General features: G+C 38.9%; 1 protein-coding gene across 2 annotated transcripts in view; it reads left to right on the top strand.

The window, feature by feature from the left end:
• LOC143973952 (uncharacterized) overlaps positions 1–16,096 on the top strand; it is a 107,929-nt gene that overhangs the window by 74,013 nt on the left and 17,820 nt on the right. For both annotated transcript variants that reach the window (XM_077474873.1, XM_077474874.1), the window contains exons 10-13: positions 282–359; positions 3,503–3,692; positions 7,482–7,609; positions 11,970–12,086. In XM_077474873.1, the coding sequence (XP_077330999.1) occupies positions 282–359; positions 3,503–3,692; positions 7,482–7,609; positions 11,970–12,086 (513 nt within the window). The remainder of the gene's footprint in view (positions 1–281; positions 360–3,502; positions 3,693–7,481; positions 7,610–11,969; positions 12,087–16,096) is intronic.

The following is a 16,096-nucleotide window of genomic DNA, read 5'->3' on the forward strand; positions in this document are numbered from 1 at the left end:
AGGAAAAATCTTCAAGATGCCATTTTTGTTGTGCATATTTCTCACTTGTTTCTATTGGCAACACCTCCACTTTTTCTTTGCAGCACTTATTATGACTTAGCTTACCTATGTAATGATTCTTCACATATTTTTTCTAGTTAAACATTGCATTCATCTTTACACAGACATTTTTTTTTATTTTAGTTGGGCAATATATTGTATATTACAAATAATGAAAAAGACACAATTCACATAATTGTTATAAGCAAATATGCACAAAATGTTTTTTTTCTCTGTTGTAGATTGAAAAATCTTTCGATGAATGGCTGCAAAATTACAGATCATGCCATCACTTCCCTTTTGAAAAAGCATAGTAAAAGGTATAAAATGCATAAACTCTATCTTGATATATCACCTTAATTATAGTTGATTTTCTAAAAGCAAAATAGACGGTTCGCTTTCCAAGGTAAGTTACACTTTACAAGGGAATTTTCCTCAGAGCCATCTACCACCTTTTCTATTCATCGTAAACACCACTCAGAGTTTTCCCTTCCTCCCTGTTATTTACATTTTAGTCAGAGCATCTAGAAACTATGCTGATATAAAAAATAATTAATTAAACTAATTAAGTTATGACTAATAAGCTAAGAATGCATTGGTTTGTAACTTCATTCAGACCTTTTTGTTCACCCACTGTACATCATCTTCATCTCCATTGTAAAGGAAATTAAAAAATTGAGGTAACTAAGTAATTTGAAAGTTACTATTTAACAAATCAAAGGTTTCATGCCTTTCCAGCAGCCACAAAAGAAATTCACTTATGCCCCGTACGCACGATCGGAAATTCTGCCAGCAAAAGTCTGATGTGAGCTTTTGGTTGGAAATACCGACCGTGTGTATGCTCCTTCGAACTTTTGCTGGCAGAATTTCCGCCAGCAAAAGATTGAGAACAGGTTCTCTATTTTTCCATTGGAAAAAGGTCCGATTGGAAATTACGAGCGTCTGTAGCAATTTTGATGCGCAAAATTCCTACGCATGCTTGGAAACAATTCAATGCATGCTCAGAAGCATTGAATTTAATTTTCTCGGCTTGTTGTAGTGTTATACGTCACCGCGTTCTTGATGGTCGAAAGTTCAGAGAACTTTTGTGTGACCATGTGTATGCAAGCCAAGCTTGAGCGGAAACCATCCAAGATTTTTCCGACGGAAATTCTGCTCGTGTGTATGGGGCATAAGGGTTCATAAACACAGGGCATTTACAGGCATTTTCCATGCCTGGCGTAAATTCCTGGTGCTTTGCCAGGTCTGGGAAGTCGCACATGAAAAAAACATGCATGGATAAACGCTGATGCAAAGAAGCATTGGCATCTACAAGAGTATGAGGGTGTACAACCATTCACTTGTATGGAAGGCTGTACATGGCCCATGTGGTTTCCTGGGCAAAGCCAGGAAATTGAAACTCCCTGTATACAAGAAGTTTCCAGCTGCCTTTTTCTAATAGAGACCTGAAATTGATTAGTAAAAAGACAAAATTACAACTTTTCTTAATACTGACATATATATATGATTTGCTTGTCCACCTATGATTGATGTGGTGTGTGCATAAGTTTTAGGAATTCAGACTTAGGCCTCTTTCACACCAACGTGCCGTTCAGGCCCGCCTGTCAGTTTTTCAGGCGGACCTGAACGGGTGCTCCATAGAGCTCTATGGAGCGTCGGATGTCAGCGGTGACATGTCCGCTGACATCCGACCCGCTCCGATCCGAAAAAGTGTGACGGAGGAAAAAGCTATTTTTCCATCCGTCTGCGGATCGGATCGGATGACGACGGGCACTGCGGTCCGTCGTCATCCGATCTCCCATAGGGGAGAGCGGCGCTGTGACAGGTCCGTCCCTGCGCAGTGTGCAGAGACAGACCTGTCATCTCCCTGCTCAGCGGGGATCGGCGGAGTGATCCCCGCTGAGCAAACGGACATCCACGGGGCGGATCAGAACTGATCCGCCCCGTGTGAAAGGACCCTTATGGAGTAAATCCCATCAAAAGGTGTCTTGTATATGAAGTATAGTTCTGCAAATGTATGTGTTACATACTCTAAACAAATTGTATTATTCCTGTAAAAAAATGTTTGCTCAACAAAAGGATCTTTTTGTACTGGTATCATGCAAGGCACTGAGTTACAAAACTGACATGTTCTAAACATTTAATTCTACTGTTAGAAAATTAGATAAATTATCCCAATATTATGGATTCCACTCACTCTGGCAGTATCTACCTGTGTTGGATTCATTTTTGTTTCATTTACATTGACGTGGCATATATAAGAATATTTTGGACATTTTGTAAATTCTCATGTGTGTACATAAACTTAAACATAACTGATATTTTCCTGTCAACTTTACTTCCGAAGGCAGGTTTAACACTGACTGTTGTGTTGTATGGATGTTTGCTAGAATGATTCGGTTGACCTTGTCCTCTGAAGAATTCAGTATATTGATGAATTGATATGCTTTCCCATTTCTGATTGCAAACACTTGAATCAGTCCTAATTTATTTTTGAGGAAATTTTGATTCATTGCTCTGGACTCACGTATGAGTTTCTTCCATGCCGCATGTTCTACAAGCACAAAGTCTGTAATATATTGTAAAAATAGATGCATTGCAGCTCAACTCAAAATAATGTACTGCTGTTGGCCCCTTATTTTTTTAATCTTTTTTTTTTTTAAAAAGGGAGATTTCAGTTTTATTTTTTCTTGAATACAGAGTAACAGACAGACCAATACACAAAAGATAATCATATACGTTATATGTACAAAGGATTTAGTTGTGTACAGAGTATTAGAAATGATGTGTTGGGACAATTATTATCCTATGTATGCTGTGTATTTTAACTCCATAACCTTCATGGTCCAGCAACAACATGCCTTTTGTAGTGATAGAAATACACTTGTATCAAGATCATTACCATGATCAGGACTGGTTTTAGAAGGACTGATTTTTTTGTTTTGTTGTTGCTGTTTTCTAAAAGCAACAACAAAACTGTGTGGCATCTACAGTAAGATCTGTATAATTCCAGGTCCTGTTATGTAAACCCATGCTTGGTTGTAAGCTGAGTTTTTGGGTGCCTGTGAGACAATGAATTCTGTATTGTGTATCATTGTAACTTATGCTGGTAGAACTTTTTTTTCTACTCGCTCTACATGAACATGTTGAGGATTTGGAGGTTTTTGTTCACTTAATCATTTCAATTTGCCAGATTCGTATATGGCATTAGTATTTTTAATAATATTATTGTATATTTTTGTTTTAAGTGCATTTAAATTGTAGGACAATAATAACTCAAATATTTTCATACTTGACATGTTGGCATTTGATTCACAAATATGGTGAAATTAAATATTGTGTAAATGAGATATATATATATATCTCAAAATTTAAAATATTGACAAGTAGAAAAAAGGAACGTTTGAGCTTTTCTGGATTTTTTAAGATGTATTTTATTGTAATAAATGTTTTTTTTTTTTAGTCTTGTCAAAGTAGAAGTATTTGGCTGCCATGCCCTCACCGCTAAGAGTTTGATTTCCATAACTACTGAATGTTCCCACCTGGAAAATTTAAATATTGGCAGAATACCGAAAGTCACTGATGTCTGTCTAACAAAAATAGCATCCAACCTGCACAAGATCAACACACTAAATTTGACAGGCCTTAATGTGGTAAGCTTCCAGTTGTTAGCAATATGCACAAAAATGCTACACATTTATTTACTTGTGCAAAAAAAATTCAAATGTAAGCACCTGAATCTTTAGAAATAAAAGTATTACTGAAGGCATAACTTTTTAATTTTGGATAGAGTAGAGAAGGATTAGAACACCTGTCGGGTTTTTATTGCCTGTACCCCTGTTTGGTAAATTCACACTCTCTATTTGTCCTGTTTACCATTATTAGTAAGAGTGAAAGTGAAAGAAATCTGAAACTGTAATGTTAATAACACATCACAGAATGTACCCTTGTGGCTAACAGAAGCCAGTGTTAGAAATAGACTTGAAAAACTTAACATAAATAAATCACCAGGATTAGATGGCTAACACCTGAGAATCCTTAAGGAAATCAGTCAGGTAATAGCTAGACCGTTGTTCCTTGTTTTTATGGACAGTTTACTGAATGTAATGGTACCAGCTGATTGGAGAACAGCCAACGTGGTACCAATTTAAAAAAGAGCCAAGATATATATCCTTGGAAACTACAAGCCAGTCAGTCTAACATTAATAGTTTGTAAACTATTGGAGGGGATGATAAGGGACTATATCCAAGAATTTGCTGATGAAAACAGTATCATTAGTTGTAATCAGCATGGATTCATGAAGGGTTGTTCTTGCCAGACCAATCTGCTAACATTCTATGAGGAAGCAAGCCGCCATCTAGATAAAGGTAGGCCTGTGGATGTGGTGTATCTGTATTTTGCATTTGATACAGTCCCCCATAAATTTTTACTTTACAAACTGAGGTCTGTAGGCATGGACCATAGGGTATGTACCTGGATAGAAAACTGGTTACAGGATAAAAAATGTGTAATCGGAATGGTCTGATGTGGTATGTGGGGTCCCCCCAGGATCTGTCCTGGGACCAATTCTGTTTAATTTATTCATAAATTATATAGAGGATTGGATAAATAGCTAAATCTCAGTGTTTGCTGATGACACAAAACTAAGCAGGGCAATAACTTTACAACAAGATGTGGAAACCTTACAAGAAAGTCTAATTAAAATAATGGGTTTGGCAACTACATGGAAAATTAGGTCTAATGTTGAAAAATGTAAAGTAATGCATCTGGGTGCTAAAAATATGAAGGCAAGTTACTCGATAGGGGGAGAATCAATGGGGGAATCCAGGATAAAAAAGGACCTGGTGAGCACCAATAGTTAAAAGAAACACCTTAACAATTGCAACATACAGGGATATGGGAATTGCTATTGACATAAACTCACACACACCCCACAGGTTGAACTGGATGTACTAGTGTTTTTATTCAACCTTATCAACTATGTAACACATTTTGGGTTGTTACTAGTACATTTAGAGGCGAAACCTTCCAATGGAGACACTAGTTCTGGAGATCCTGGTGGATTTCTCCTACTTCCTATTTTGGCTATGGGACAAGAAGTGAAATCAAATCTCCTCAATAGGACACAGATGGTAAAAAAAAAAAAAAAAAAAAAGACAGGGGTTATAACCCTCCCTTACCCCCTTCTCTCACTCTATCCAAAAAAAGAAGGTTTTAACTTTAGTTTTACTTTAATATGAGGCAGGATGAGTTAAATAAACATATTTACATTGGCAATCCCACTGGATGCAGTCATTGTGTAGGCTCATTTAGCATTCAAATTCACTTTACAAAGTACTTTGCAATGAATTCTCCCATGTCTTGCTCACCTACTTGTGCAAGCCATGTCTTCCTAACTACTTAAGTACTGGGGAATTTATACCCTTTATTAACCAGAACTTTTTTTTCACTTTTCAGCTATGTACCTTTGGATTTGGCAGTAAGGCTGCATTAACACCTGAGGCTGCATTCACACCTCAGCGTTTCGTTTTCAGGCAGAAAGTCACGCGTTTTACTGCGTTTTTGCACAGGTCAAAAGGTCACCAATGTAAAAAGCGGAAAATGCCTGTAATCTGTCCAAAAAGAAGCTCATGTACTTTGAGCTTCAGGTGTTTTGCTTCAGGTGACAAAACGCTCAGATGTGACCAGGTGTCATTGAAATGAATGGGATTTTGTTTGTTGAGCATTTTTTGGGCGTTTTACGAGCTGAAAAAGCTCAGGTGTAAATGAGGCCTCACCCTGTCCTTTATTACTTATGATCCTTAGTGCTACATGTATTATTATTATACAGGATTTAAAAAATGAACCAACAGTTTGCGTATACATTTTAAGTTTTTTGAAAAATAAGGGTTCTTCCCAGAGTCTGATTGTCTTCTATGTATTAACAGAGAAAAAAAAATAGAACTTTTTTCTAATTTGACCAACAATGCCTAGTGTTTCTGTAACATCCAGAAATCTGGTAGAGGGATATGGAATAGTTACGTTTCTCTCTCTTTGTGTGGTTTAGAGTGAAGCAGAGCAGTGGGTAGCAGTTGCAAATACAGTAATGGTGTAGGAATTTGGTCAAGCTAATTTTAGTCTTGTGTATGGGACTGTCATGCCTTGGAAAAAGTCAGCCTCTAGAAGGAGTTTATCCTTGTTGACGACTGCCTTTAGATTTACACTTCAAGCTCCGCTTCCCTGTCTATGGTAAAAATAAGGATTGTATGCTCTGTCTCAAGTGTTTGTAAGAAATCTCCACCCATTCCTATATGTGTGAAGGCTTATTGTGTGAACTTTGACAGTTTTGGAGACTTATTTACGTAGGTGTGTGCAGGTGGAGAGAAGTAGATATAATGCACTGCTTACAGAAATGGGATGTTCAGGGCTTGGAGTATGCTGAAGAGATCTGAATGAGTAGGTACATTTCTCTTGCAATGGACTGCCTATCACTGTCAGCGAAGAACAGGAAAAGGTCCCAAGTAATAAAGTAGTGAGGGGTGGTGGGGGATAAGGCCCCATTCACACCTGAGCGTAGCGTTTTCAGGCAGAAAGTCATACAATTTGTGCCACGATTTTGTACAGGTCAAAGGGTCACCAATGTAAAAAGCAGAAAAATGCCCAAATCTGCCTAAAAAAAAAACTTCTAGAACTTGTTTGAGCTTCAGGCATTTTGGAGTGGAGATGTGAACCATCTCCATAGAGAATAATTGATTGTTTCCCCCCTCCAGAGCTTTGTAGCTTCAAGCTACAAAAAGCTCCGGTGTGAATGGGGCCTTAGGGGCTTTCTGAAGCCCTGTTAGCTTACATAGCTCAGGAAGGCTTCATATAAAACAACTGTGACCTGAAAGATGTTTAGTACTCTCTAACTAGGTGCTGGTGGCCCCTGGTTCCAAGGAAATGGTTTCAGCTTCTTATGAGCCCCAGAAGCAGTCTTACCACACTGGTTACTGGGAATGACCCACATTATAACCCTTTTAATAAATATTATTTGTTTAGTCAAGATTGTGTTGAAATATCAAATCATGGATAAAGTTTTGGAACATTTTAGGCTCTAGAAGTGTTTTCAATGGTGATCTGTTACTGCTTCCGATCACCCCATGTCAGCAATGATACTACAATATATACAAGTCCAAATATCTATAAGAGCTGTAAGGGTTTAAATTAGAAATACATTTATTTTATAAGTTATGCAAAATAGCATGCTCTACATTTTAAATGTATTTGACTAGAATAGAATAAATCTATAATAAGCGCTGAAACTAGTGCATGTTACCCCCATGTTTCTAACAACTATACTACAGCCCAAAGCTGTAGCTATATATATATATATATATATATATATATATATATATATATATATAGCTATACATTACCTTATATATTTTGTTAATTATCACTGAATTTCTTTTGTGTATTGCAGGTAAGAGATCGCGCTGTCCATTATATTGTGAAACAATGCCCAAAGCTAGACAATATCACTCTCAGTTCATGTTCTCAAGTAACAGACATAAGTCTAGTGGAAATTAGCACATATCTAAAAACAATAACGTAAGTACAACATTTATTAGAAATTCATTAATTTATTCAAAATTCATTTAAATTTCAATAACGTAAGTACAACTATACTTATCTGTGAAGCTTACACCTATAAATACGTGTTAGTGTAAGTCCACCCTAACACTAAAATCCCTGCATCTACAGACACCCGCAATCTAACACTAACTTTTCTAGCCCTGTAAAGAAGTAATCAGTGTACATACCTTCTTTGGAGCCTATCTGGTCTCTCTGCAGAGGACACGGCCGACAATGGTTGTGAAATGAATGGGAAGTGACGTCACTAATAGAGTTACTATGGGGCTTCTGTTGTCGCCTGTGTCTTCTGCACCCGCCTCCACAGCGAAGCTGCAGCTGACAGCGCAGTGTGGGATCGGGTCGGAACAGCTTCAAAGAAGATATGTATACCGATTTCTTCTTTACAGCGCTAGATAGGTTAGTGTTGGATTGTGGGTGTCTATAGATGCAGGGATTTTAGTGTTAGGGTGCACTTCTACTTTAAGTTAAAAAATAATTGTCTGCCAAAAAAATTACCACTCCTTGATGTACATAGAGCCCTCCCTGGATGAAGTGAAATGATAATGGTGTATGGTCAGGATTTTATATCTTAAAAAGTCTACACATTGATACACTAATGATTTATATAATGTTAAATAGTTAGTATGAAATGTATATTTTACAAATGAACAATTATTGCTTGTGCATCCCTAAGGTGATCCCTTTCCTACAACCACAGGTTGCAGGAATAAAAATCCCTTGATTCCCCCATCAACACAGTCAGTATTAATCAGGGAATCCCTCCTGTGGAGCTGTTGTGTTCTCCCAGGGGGTAGGTGCGGGAAGCCATCCCTCCCAGGAGAACACAGTGATTATTGCTAGCGGCTATAGCTGCTGGCAATAATCGCATGTAAAAATCCAACATGCTTGTTGTACCCAAGTTGATCGATGGATCCACTTGTGTACAATAAGCCTGTCCATAGAGGGGCTCGAATCTCGCCCATTCCCCACTGAACCGCCAGAGATTCGAACCATCTATGGCCAGCTTAACACTGTGTTTCCAGAACAAGCTAAGCTTTTGAATTAGAAAGCTCAGTACTGCATTTATGCTTTGTAGCAGACTGGTAAACCACCTAATATGATGTAGCTGTTCTTCCTATTAGAAGAAGAAGGTGTGTTGCACAGGGAGTGCCAAAACCATCTTTAGTGGTGAAAATCTTAAAAACGTGTATATACAATAGTGTGTTGTCTAATTTGTTCGGTCATTAAAGAAAATAAATCCAAAATTAGAAGACTTATGTTACATCAGTCGGTCTGTTGCTTTGGACTAGATTTTGCTCAGATTGTCATAAAGACTTAAAACAGCACTGGTTAAAGTCCTGTTTCATTAAATAAGGAGTTGCCTGTCAGGGGGAGCTTGTCATTTATCCTGCATCTGTTTTTAGCTTAATTTAACACCATTTAACATTAAGAAAATGAATGTTCATTTTGGAAAGTTAATGTTCACTGAGCTTTTTAGATAAGATATAGCTATGCTCACTTTAATCATCCAATGTAGTTGCTGGTAAAAATCATGTTTTTCCAATTTTCTTTGCTTATTTGATTGGGTATTAAAGTGAAGACAGGTTCATCTTATTTACTAAACATACACTTTTCAAATTGAACACTCACTTTGTTAAGTGAATAGCCTCTACTGCCTTAGTAAATCAATCCCATTGTAAAACTTAGAATTTCCTTTTTAATGTTATTATCAATACAAAAGAGAAGCTGCCAGTATAGTATCACATCCTAAAGCATCCAAAAAGCAGACTTTACGTGTACCAGGGAAACTACAACAGGTAAAATTACAAATGCTTGATTAAATGATAAACGTCACAAAATAAAAATGCAGGATAATTGTTTATAAATAAATGTAAGTTGCAAGATGGATATTTAACATGTATTTTTTTTAGAGAGGTTACTTCCTCATGAACATGTAAAAAAGTCCTGAGGAAGCCCCATGTGAAACACGTCAACCTTTTCTAGACTGCTCTGTTATGTGTTAAATTATTCACATTACATACTGTTATCATGAGACATGTGACGTCATACTAGGGATATGTTATCCCATGGTATTTTTATCTTGTGATTTTTATCATTTATTAAAGCCTTTGTAATTGTTCCCTTTGGTTTTTTTTCCTGGCAGGGACATGCAGTCAGGGGAGGCAGAGCCTCACCTGCCATGAAAAAAAACCCCCCAAAAAAAACAACTATCGACTTTGAGGGTTGTAGCTCAGCAGTTGAGCTCAATGGACAGCTTAGAGTCTTGGACCAATGGTAAAATACCATTGGCCCAAGCTGTCCAATAAAAATGCTGCAGTGGAGGCACACCTCTCACTGCAGTGTCATAGAAGGGGGAATGTGTCTAAAAGATGCATGCTCCCTTCCAGCCCAGCCCTCTTAACTACAAGGAAAACACATGTAATATTTACCCAGAATCCCATGTTCTCCTTACACAGTTAAGAGCGAGAATGAGAATCTGCTGCTTCTGAAAAGGTACAAGCTAAATGATATATTATTATTTATCTATTTACTGTGAAATTACTGTTTTGAAGTTATAACTCAGTAATTTGTCCATTAACTGCATGCCAACCAGCCGCAGCAGTTATACTGCAGCAACATGGCTCAGCTGCGCATATCGCCGCCGTGGTACGTCGGTACCATAGACGTCCCCCAATCGCCCCCCGAGCCGATGCGAGTGCCCGGCGGTCTCGAACACTGCTGGGCTCCTGCAATTGCTCGGGCCATATGGAGAACTGGGATCTGTGTGTTTAAAAAGGGGAGAACAGACGATCTGTTATCTTCCCTGCACAGTCCCCTCCCCCCTTCAGTTAGAACACAAACTAGGTCACACTTAACTCCTTCACTGCCCTCTAGTGTTAACCCCTTCACTGCCAGTGACATTTTTACAGTAAGTACAGTTTTAACTGATTTTAACTGATCGCTGTATTAATGCTAATGGTCCTAAAAATGTGTCAAAATTGTCCGACGTATCCGCCATAATGTCGCAGTCATGATAAAAATCGCTGATTGCCGCCATTACTAGCAAAAAAAAAAAAAATATTAATAAAAATACCATTGTATTTTGTAGACACTATAACGTTTGCGCAAACCAATCAATATACACTTAGTGCGATTTTTTTCTACCAAAAATATGTAGAAGAATATGTATCGGCCTAAACTGAGGGAAAAAAAAAATATTTTATATTTTTTGGGGGGGGGGGGGGATATTTATAGCAAAAAGTAAAAAATAATGTGTTTTTTTCAAAAACATCACTGTTTTTTGTTTATAGCTCAAAAAATAAAAATTGCAGAGGTGATCAAATATCACCAAAAGAAAGCTCTATTTGTGGGGAAAAAAGGCCATTGATTTTGTTTGGGAGCCACGTTGCGCGATCACGCAATTGTCAGTTAAAGTGACGCAGTGCCTAATCGCAAAAAATGCTCTGGTCTTTGGCCAACCAAATGATCCGGGGCTTAAGTGGTTAAGCCACCTGCTTGAGTACAGTTTTTGAAAATATAGTAAATAACCTTAAAAACAATATATAATAATTATTTGTATCTTACTTATGGTAATTAACCCCTTGCCACCCAGACCAATTCTGACACTTCTCCCCTACATGTAAAAATCATCATTTTTTTGCTAGAAAATTACTCAGAACTCCCAAACATTATATATTTTTTTAGCAGACACCCTAGGAAATAAAATGGTGGTCATTGCAACTTCTGATGTTACAAGTTTTTTTTGGGGAAATTTCATGAATAAAAAAATAAAAAACACAAAATTTAGCCCGATTTTTGTATACTATGAAATATGATGTTACGCCGAGTAAATAGATACCCAACATGTCATGCTTTAAAATTGCGCACACTGGTGGAATGGCGCCAACATTTTTACAGGTTACATGTTTAGAGTTACAGAGGAAGTCTAGTGCTAGAATTATTGCTCTCGCTCTAATGATCACGGCATATGTAACCTGTGTGTATCTGGCTCTGATACTAGCCAGTGCCTCACCAGCCACTGACCTCACCGCATGTCCCTGTTCCCTGGTACCAGTAAAGCCTGCTTTTTTCTCTCCCTTCTTCTATGTAGTTATTATCAGTACATATTTTGTATATAGCAATATCTGATTTATAAAAGGTAAAATGTACCTTTGTTATTACTTCTAGATTAAATTTGTAGAAACTAATAGATACCATACTGCAGTGTGATGTTATTAAAATAAAATTGTGTCTAAGCTCCTGAATACAGAAGAAATATTTTGATGTTGATTTCCATATAAACAATTACATTGTGCAGTGTTCAATCTGCCCCCAGGTATCTTGACGTAAGTGGATGTAAAAAGATATCAGACATAGGAATTCAAGCACTAGCAAGAAGCTGTCAACAGATTCGATATCTGGATCTTAGTTCAACAGGAACAGGAAAAAGGGGGTATGTTTATAAATCGTTTTTTTTTTGTTGATATATATATATATATATATATATATATATAATATTTATTTATATAGAAATATGGGCAGAATCAGTTTTTACCCTAACTGTATCACATAGGTATTAAAGAGGAAGTAAAGCCTGTAAAAAAAAATACACCCTGCAAGGCAAAGTCATAATGAGCTACTAGCTCATTATGAATAACTTACCTGAGATCGAAGCCCCCGAAGTGACCATCGTCCACGTCCTCCGCTCGCTGCTCCAGCACTATGACACAATGATGTCACTCTGGCACATGTCCACGGGAGCCGTCAGTGACGACACGTTCGCCTTCACTGTAGACAGCGGTGCCCAGGTTTTGTAAAATAACTCCTTAACCGTGTAGGTTAAGGAGATATTTCTTGCACCCACAGGTAAGCCTCAATCTAGGCTTACCTGTAGGTTAAAGTGGTCCCAGAGGGTTTACAACCACTTTAACCACTTGCCGCCCGCCCTATAGCAAATAGACGGCGGCAAAGTGGTTTCATAATCCTGACCGGACGTCATATGACGTGATCAGGATTATGAGCCGCTGCGCGCCCCCGGGGGCGTGCATCGCGGCGATCGTTGTTGCGGGGTGTCAGTCTGACACCCCGCAACTACGATCTTGGTAAAGAGTCTCCGACGGAGACTCTTTACCACGTGATCAGCCGTGTCCAATCACGGCTGATCACAGTGTAAATAGGAAAAGCCGGTGATCGGCTTTTCCTCACTCGCGTCTGTCAGACGCGAGTAGAGGAGAGCCGATCGGCTGCTCCTCTGACAGGGGGGTCTGTGCTGATCGATTATCAGCACAGCCCTCCCGAGGATGCCCACACTGGACCACCAGGGACGCCACCAGACCACCAGGGATGCCAAGGACAAGGTATGCCACCCTATACCACCAGGGATTCTAGTCAGTGCCACAATGGATGCCAATCAGTGCCCATAATGGATGCCAATCAGTGCCCACAATGGGCATCACTGATTGGCATGCATTATTGATTGGCACTGATTGGCATCCATTAGTGCAATATATTATAATACAATGCCGCCTATCAGTTCCCATCTGTGCCACCTATCAGTGCCTACCCATGCCCACCTGTGCCGCCTACCCATGCCCACCTGTGCCGCCTAACCCATGCCCACCTGTGCCACTTATCCATGCCCATCCATGCCAATCCGTGCCAATTTGTGCCACCTATCAGTGCCCATCCGTGTCGCCCATCAGTGCCACCCATCAGTGCCGCCTATCAGTGCCACATATCGGTGTCCATCAATGCCACCTCATCAGTGCCACTTCATTGGTGCCACCTCATCGGTGCCCATCAGTGCCGCCTTATCATTGCCCATCAGTGTAACCCCATCAGTGCCCATCAGTGAAGGAGAAAACTTACTTATTCGCAAAGTTTTGAATTCTGAAACAAAAAAAAACATTTTTTTTTTCAAAATATTCGGTATTTTTTTATTTGTTTAGCAAAAAATAAAAACCGTAGAGGTGATCAAATACCACCAAAAGAAAGCTCTATTTGTGGGAAAAAAATGATAAAAATTTCATTTGGGTACAGTGTAGCATGACCGCGCAATTGTCATTCAAAGTGCGACAGTGCTGAAAGCTCAAAATTGGTCTGGGCAGGAAGGTGTTTAAGTGCCCGGTATTGAAGTGGTTAAGAAACACCTGCCACTGAGTTTAATCCATTCATGGTCAGGTGAGACTATTGCACATCCACAAACTTTCCTAGGAGAGTTAAAGTAGAACTATAGGCTCAGAATAAAAAAACTATACAGCACCGGCAGACAATAGTTATTAAAGTTTGTGCTTGAGCTTGTTTGTGCCCCAGTAAGGGAGATTCACCCTCTCTATTTGTCCTGTTTACCATTTTCATAAAAAGGTAAGTAAAAGAAAAGCCCAAATTTTGGGCTGATATCAGAATAGTAATTCCTATCAGACGGGGTGGACTTCATCAAGCAGACCCTCTTGCTCAGAGGGTGATCTCTCCACTGATCCCTATTGAGCAGGCGAATGACAGGTCCGTGTCAGCTCCGCTATGCAGAGCAGACACTGATACAGCATGCCATTCTCTTTTGGGCCTGTGTGTTTTCATCTGACTGTCAACCGATTTAATCCGCCAGGCGCATGGGGAACGGATCCCCATCTGTCTGTTTTTAACTGATCAGATGCCGGTGGGTGTCAGTGGGTCCACCTGAAAATCTGACAAGGGGACCAGATCAGTTCATCAGTGTGAAAAGGGACCTAATAGAGGAAAAAAAAAGAAATGTAATCTAAAAAAAGTTTGCCTTTAGCTACAATTTATTTATGTTTTTTTTTAAATTTTACATTTAATGTTAATTGAAAAATAAAAAAAAAACATCAGGATTCGACTCTTGATGGACCATACCACCTATGTGCACAAGGCCTTACTACAGCTGCAAGAAAGCACGAACAACTCATGGATTAACTCCCACCATGGTCTGATAACCACTTCTGATTATATATTGCTTGTGTTTGTTTTCATTTGACAGCAAAAATATAGTTAGTATTTAATTAGTGAGAAGGGCTGACTGCTACTGAGAAGGCTGTGGGTCATAGGATCCCATGATAATAGCATGCAGCCAGGTATAATGAGGGTCCTTACTAGTCATCATTTATTCAATAATAGCCCACTAATTAAAATACGGAAATACGAAAAAAAATCCTAAGAGCTTTTCAAAACATTTTCAATCCCCATTCCTATGGTAGCATGCATTAAGATTCTATGTTTTGAAAGAATGGCTGCTATGGTAACAAGTGCCGTTTGATTTTCCTTTTTTAATGTATAATGCAAAATACCCAGAGTGCCTTTTTCTGGTGGTGCATGCTGTAGAATTTTGAATTTTGTATTGGCAGCCAAGTGACCTACTCTTTCCTTGCTGGCTAAAAATTGATTGAGCAGGTTGCCGTCTCTTTTTGCGGTGTTTGGCACACACATATAAAATATTTGGATCTGCAATGCAATAGAACCACCTTGGAGTTGTGTGACATCCACATATATTTGCAAATTTATGTAACTGTGACCTCCTTTGCAATAATAAATTAAAGTTAATCAGATCTCTGTTGACTAGAAGGACTTTTAGAGCTATGGATTTTTTAGGCTCCCCACTTTTTGAGATGGGAATGAGGGACACCTATTGGAAAAACTATGTAGGCATAGGACACACCCCTCTGACACGCCTCCTTAAAGGAGAATTGTACAAAAAAAATACTAGTTAAACCCAAAAGTGCTTATTTTAACCACTTCTATTCCTTTATACTGGCTTTTGAAATTCACTGATGCAGCAATTTAGAAATTGGATGAAAGGTTTAGCAATGGGAAACATTTTTCGTAAGATAAATAGTGCATTTTATATACAACTATACAAATCAGATCAAAATGAGGGACAAATGAGGAAGAAAGACAGAGGGACTTTGTTCCAAGTTATGGACAGTCACTCAAAATCAGGGAAAGTTGGGAACTATGGTCTGTATAATGCACTCTGATGTCGCATACACACGACCGGACTTTCCGGCAGACACGTCCAACGGTATCAGTCCATCGGACAGTCCGATCGTGTGTGGGCTAATCCGATCGTTTTTCTAAAAAAAAAAAAAAAAAAAAAAATCAGACGGACCTACAAATAGAAGATGTCTCAAATCTATCCGACGGACTCAATCCCGACGGACTCAAAATCGGGAAAAACGTTCGTCTGTATGCTGGTCCGATGGACCAAATAAGACGCAAGGGCAGCTATTGGCTACTGGCTATCGAACTTCCTTGTTTAGTCCCTTTTACGTCATCACGTTAGTTCGGAAAGTCCGTCGGAACTCCGCCGAAAGTCCGTCGGGAAGACCACCAGACCTAGTCTGCCAAAAAGTCCAGTCATGTGTACGCGGCATTAGAGAATTACGCCTCCAACTGTATACCTCACTACAAAAATTGGTGCTGCTGTATTGAACAACTCTCTGCAGTGTTCAG

The sequence above is a fragment of the Lithobates pipiens genome, unplaced genomic scaffold, assembly GCF_037356315.1.
Source record: "Lithobates pipiens isolate NorthernLeopardFrog02 unplaced genomic scaffold, aLitPip1_a1.2 Scaffold_13, whole genome shotgun sequence".
NCBI classification, from domain to species: Eukaryota; Metazoa; Chordata; class Amphibia; order Anura; family Ranidae; genus Lithobates; species Lithobates pipiens.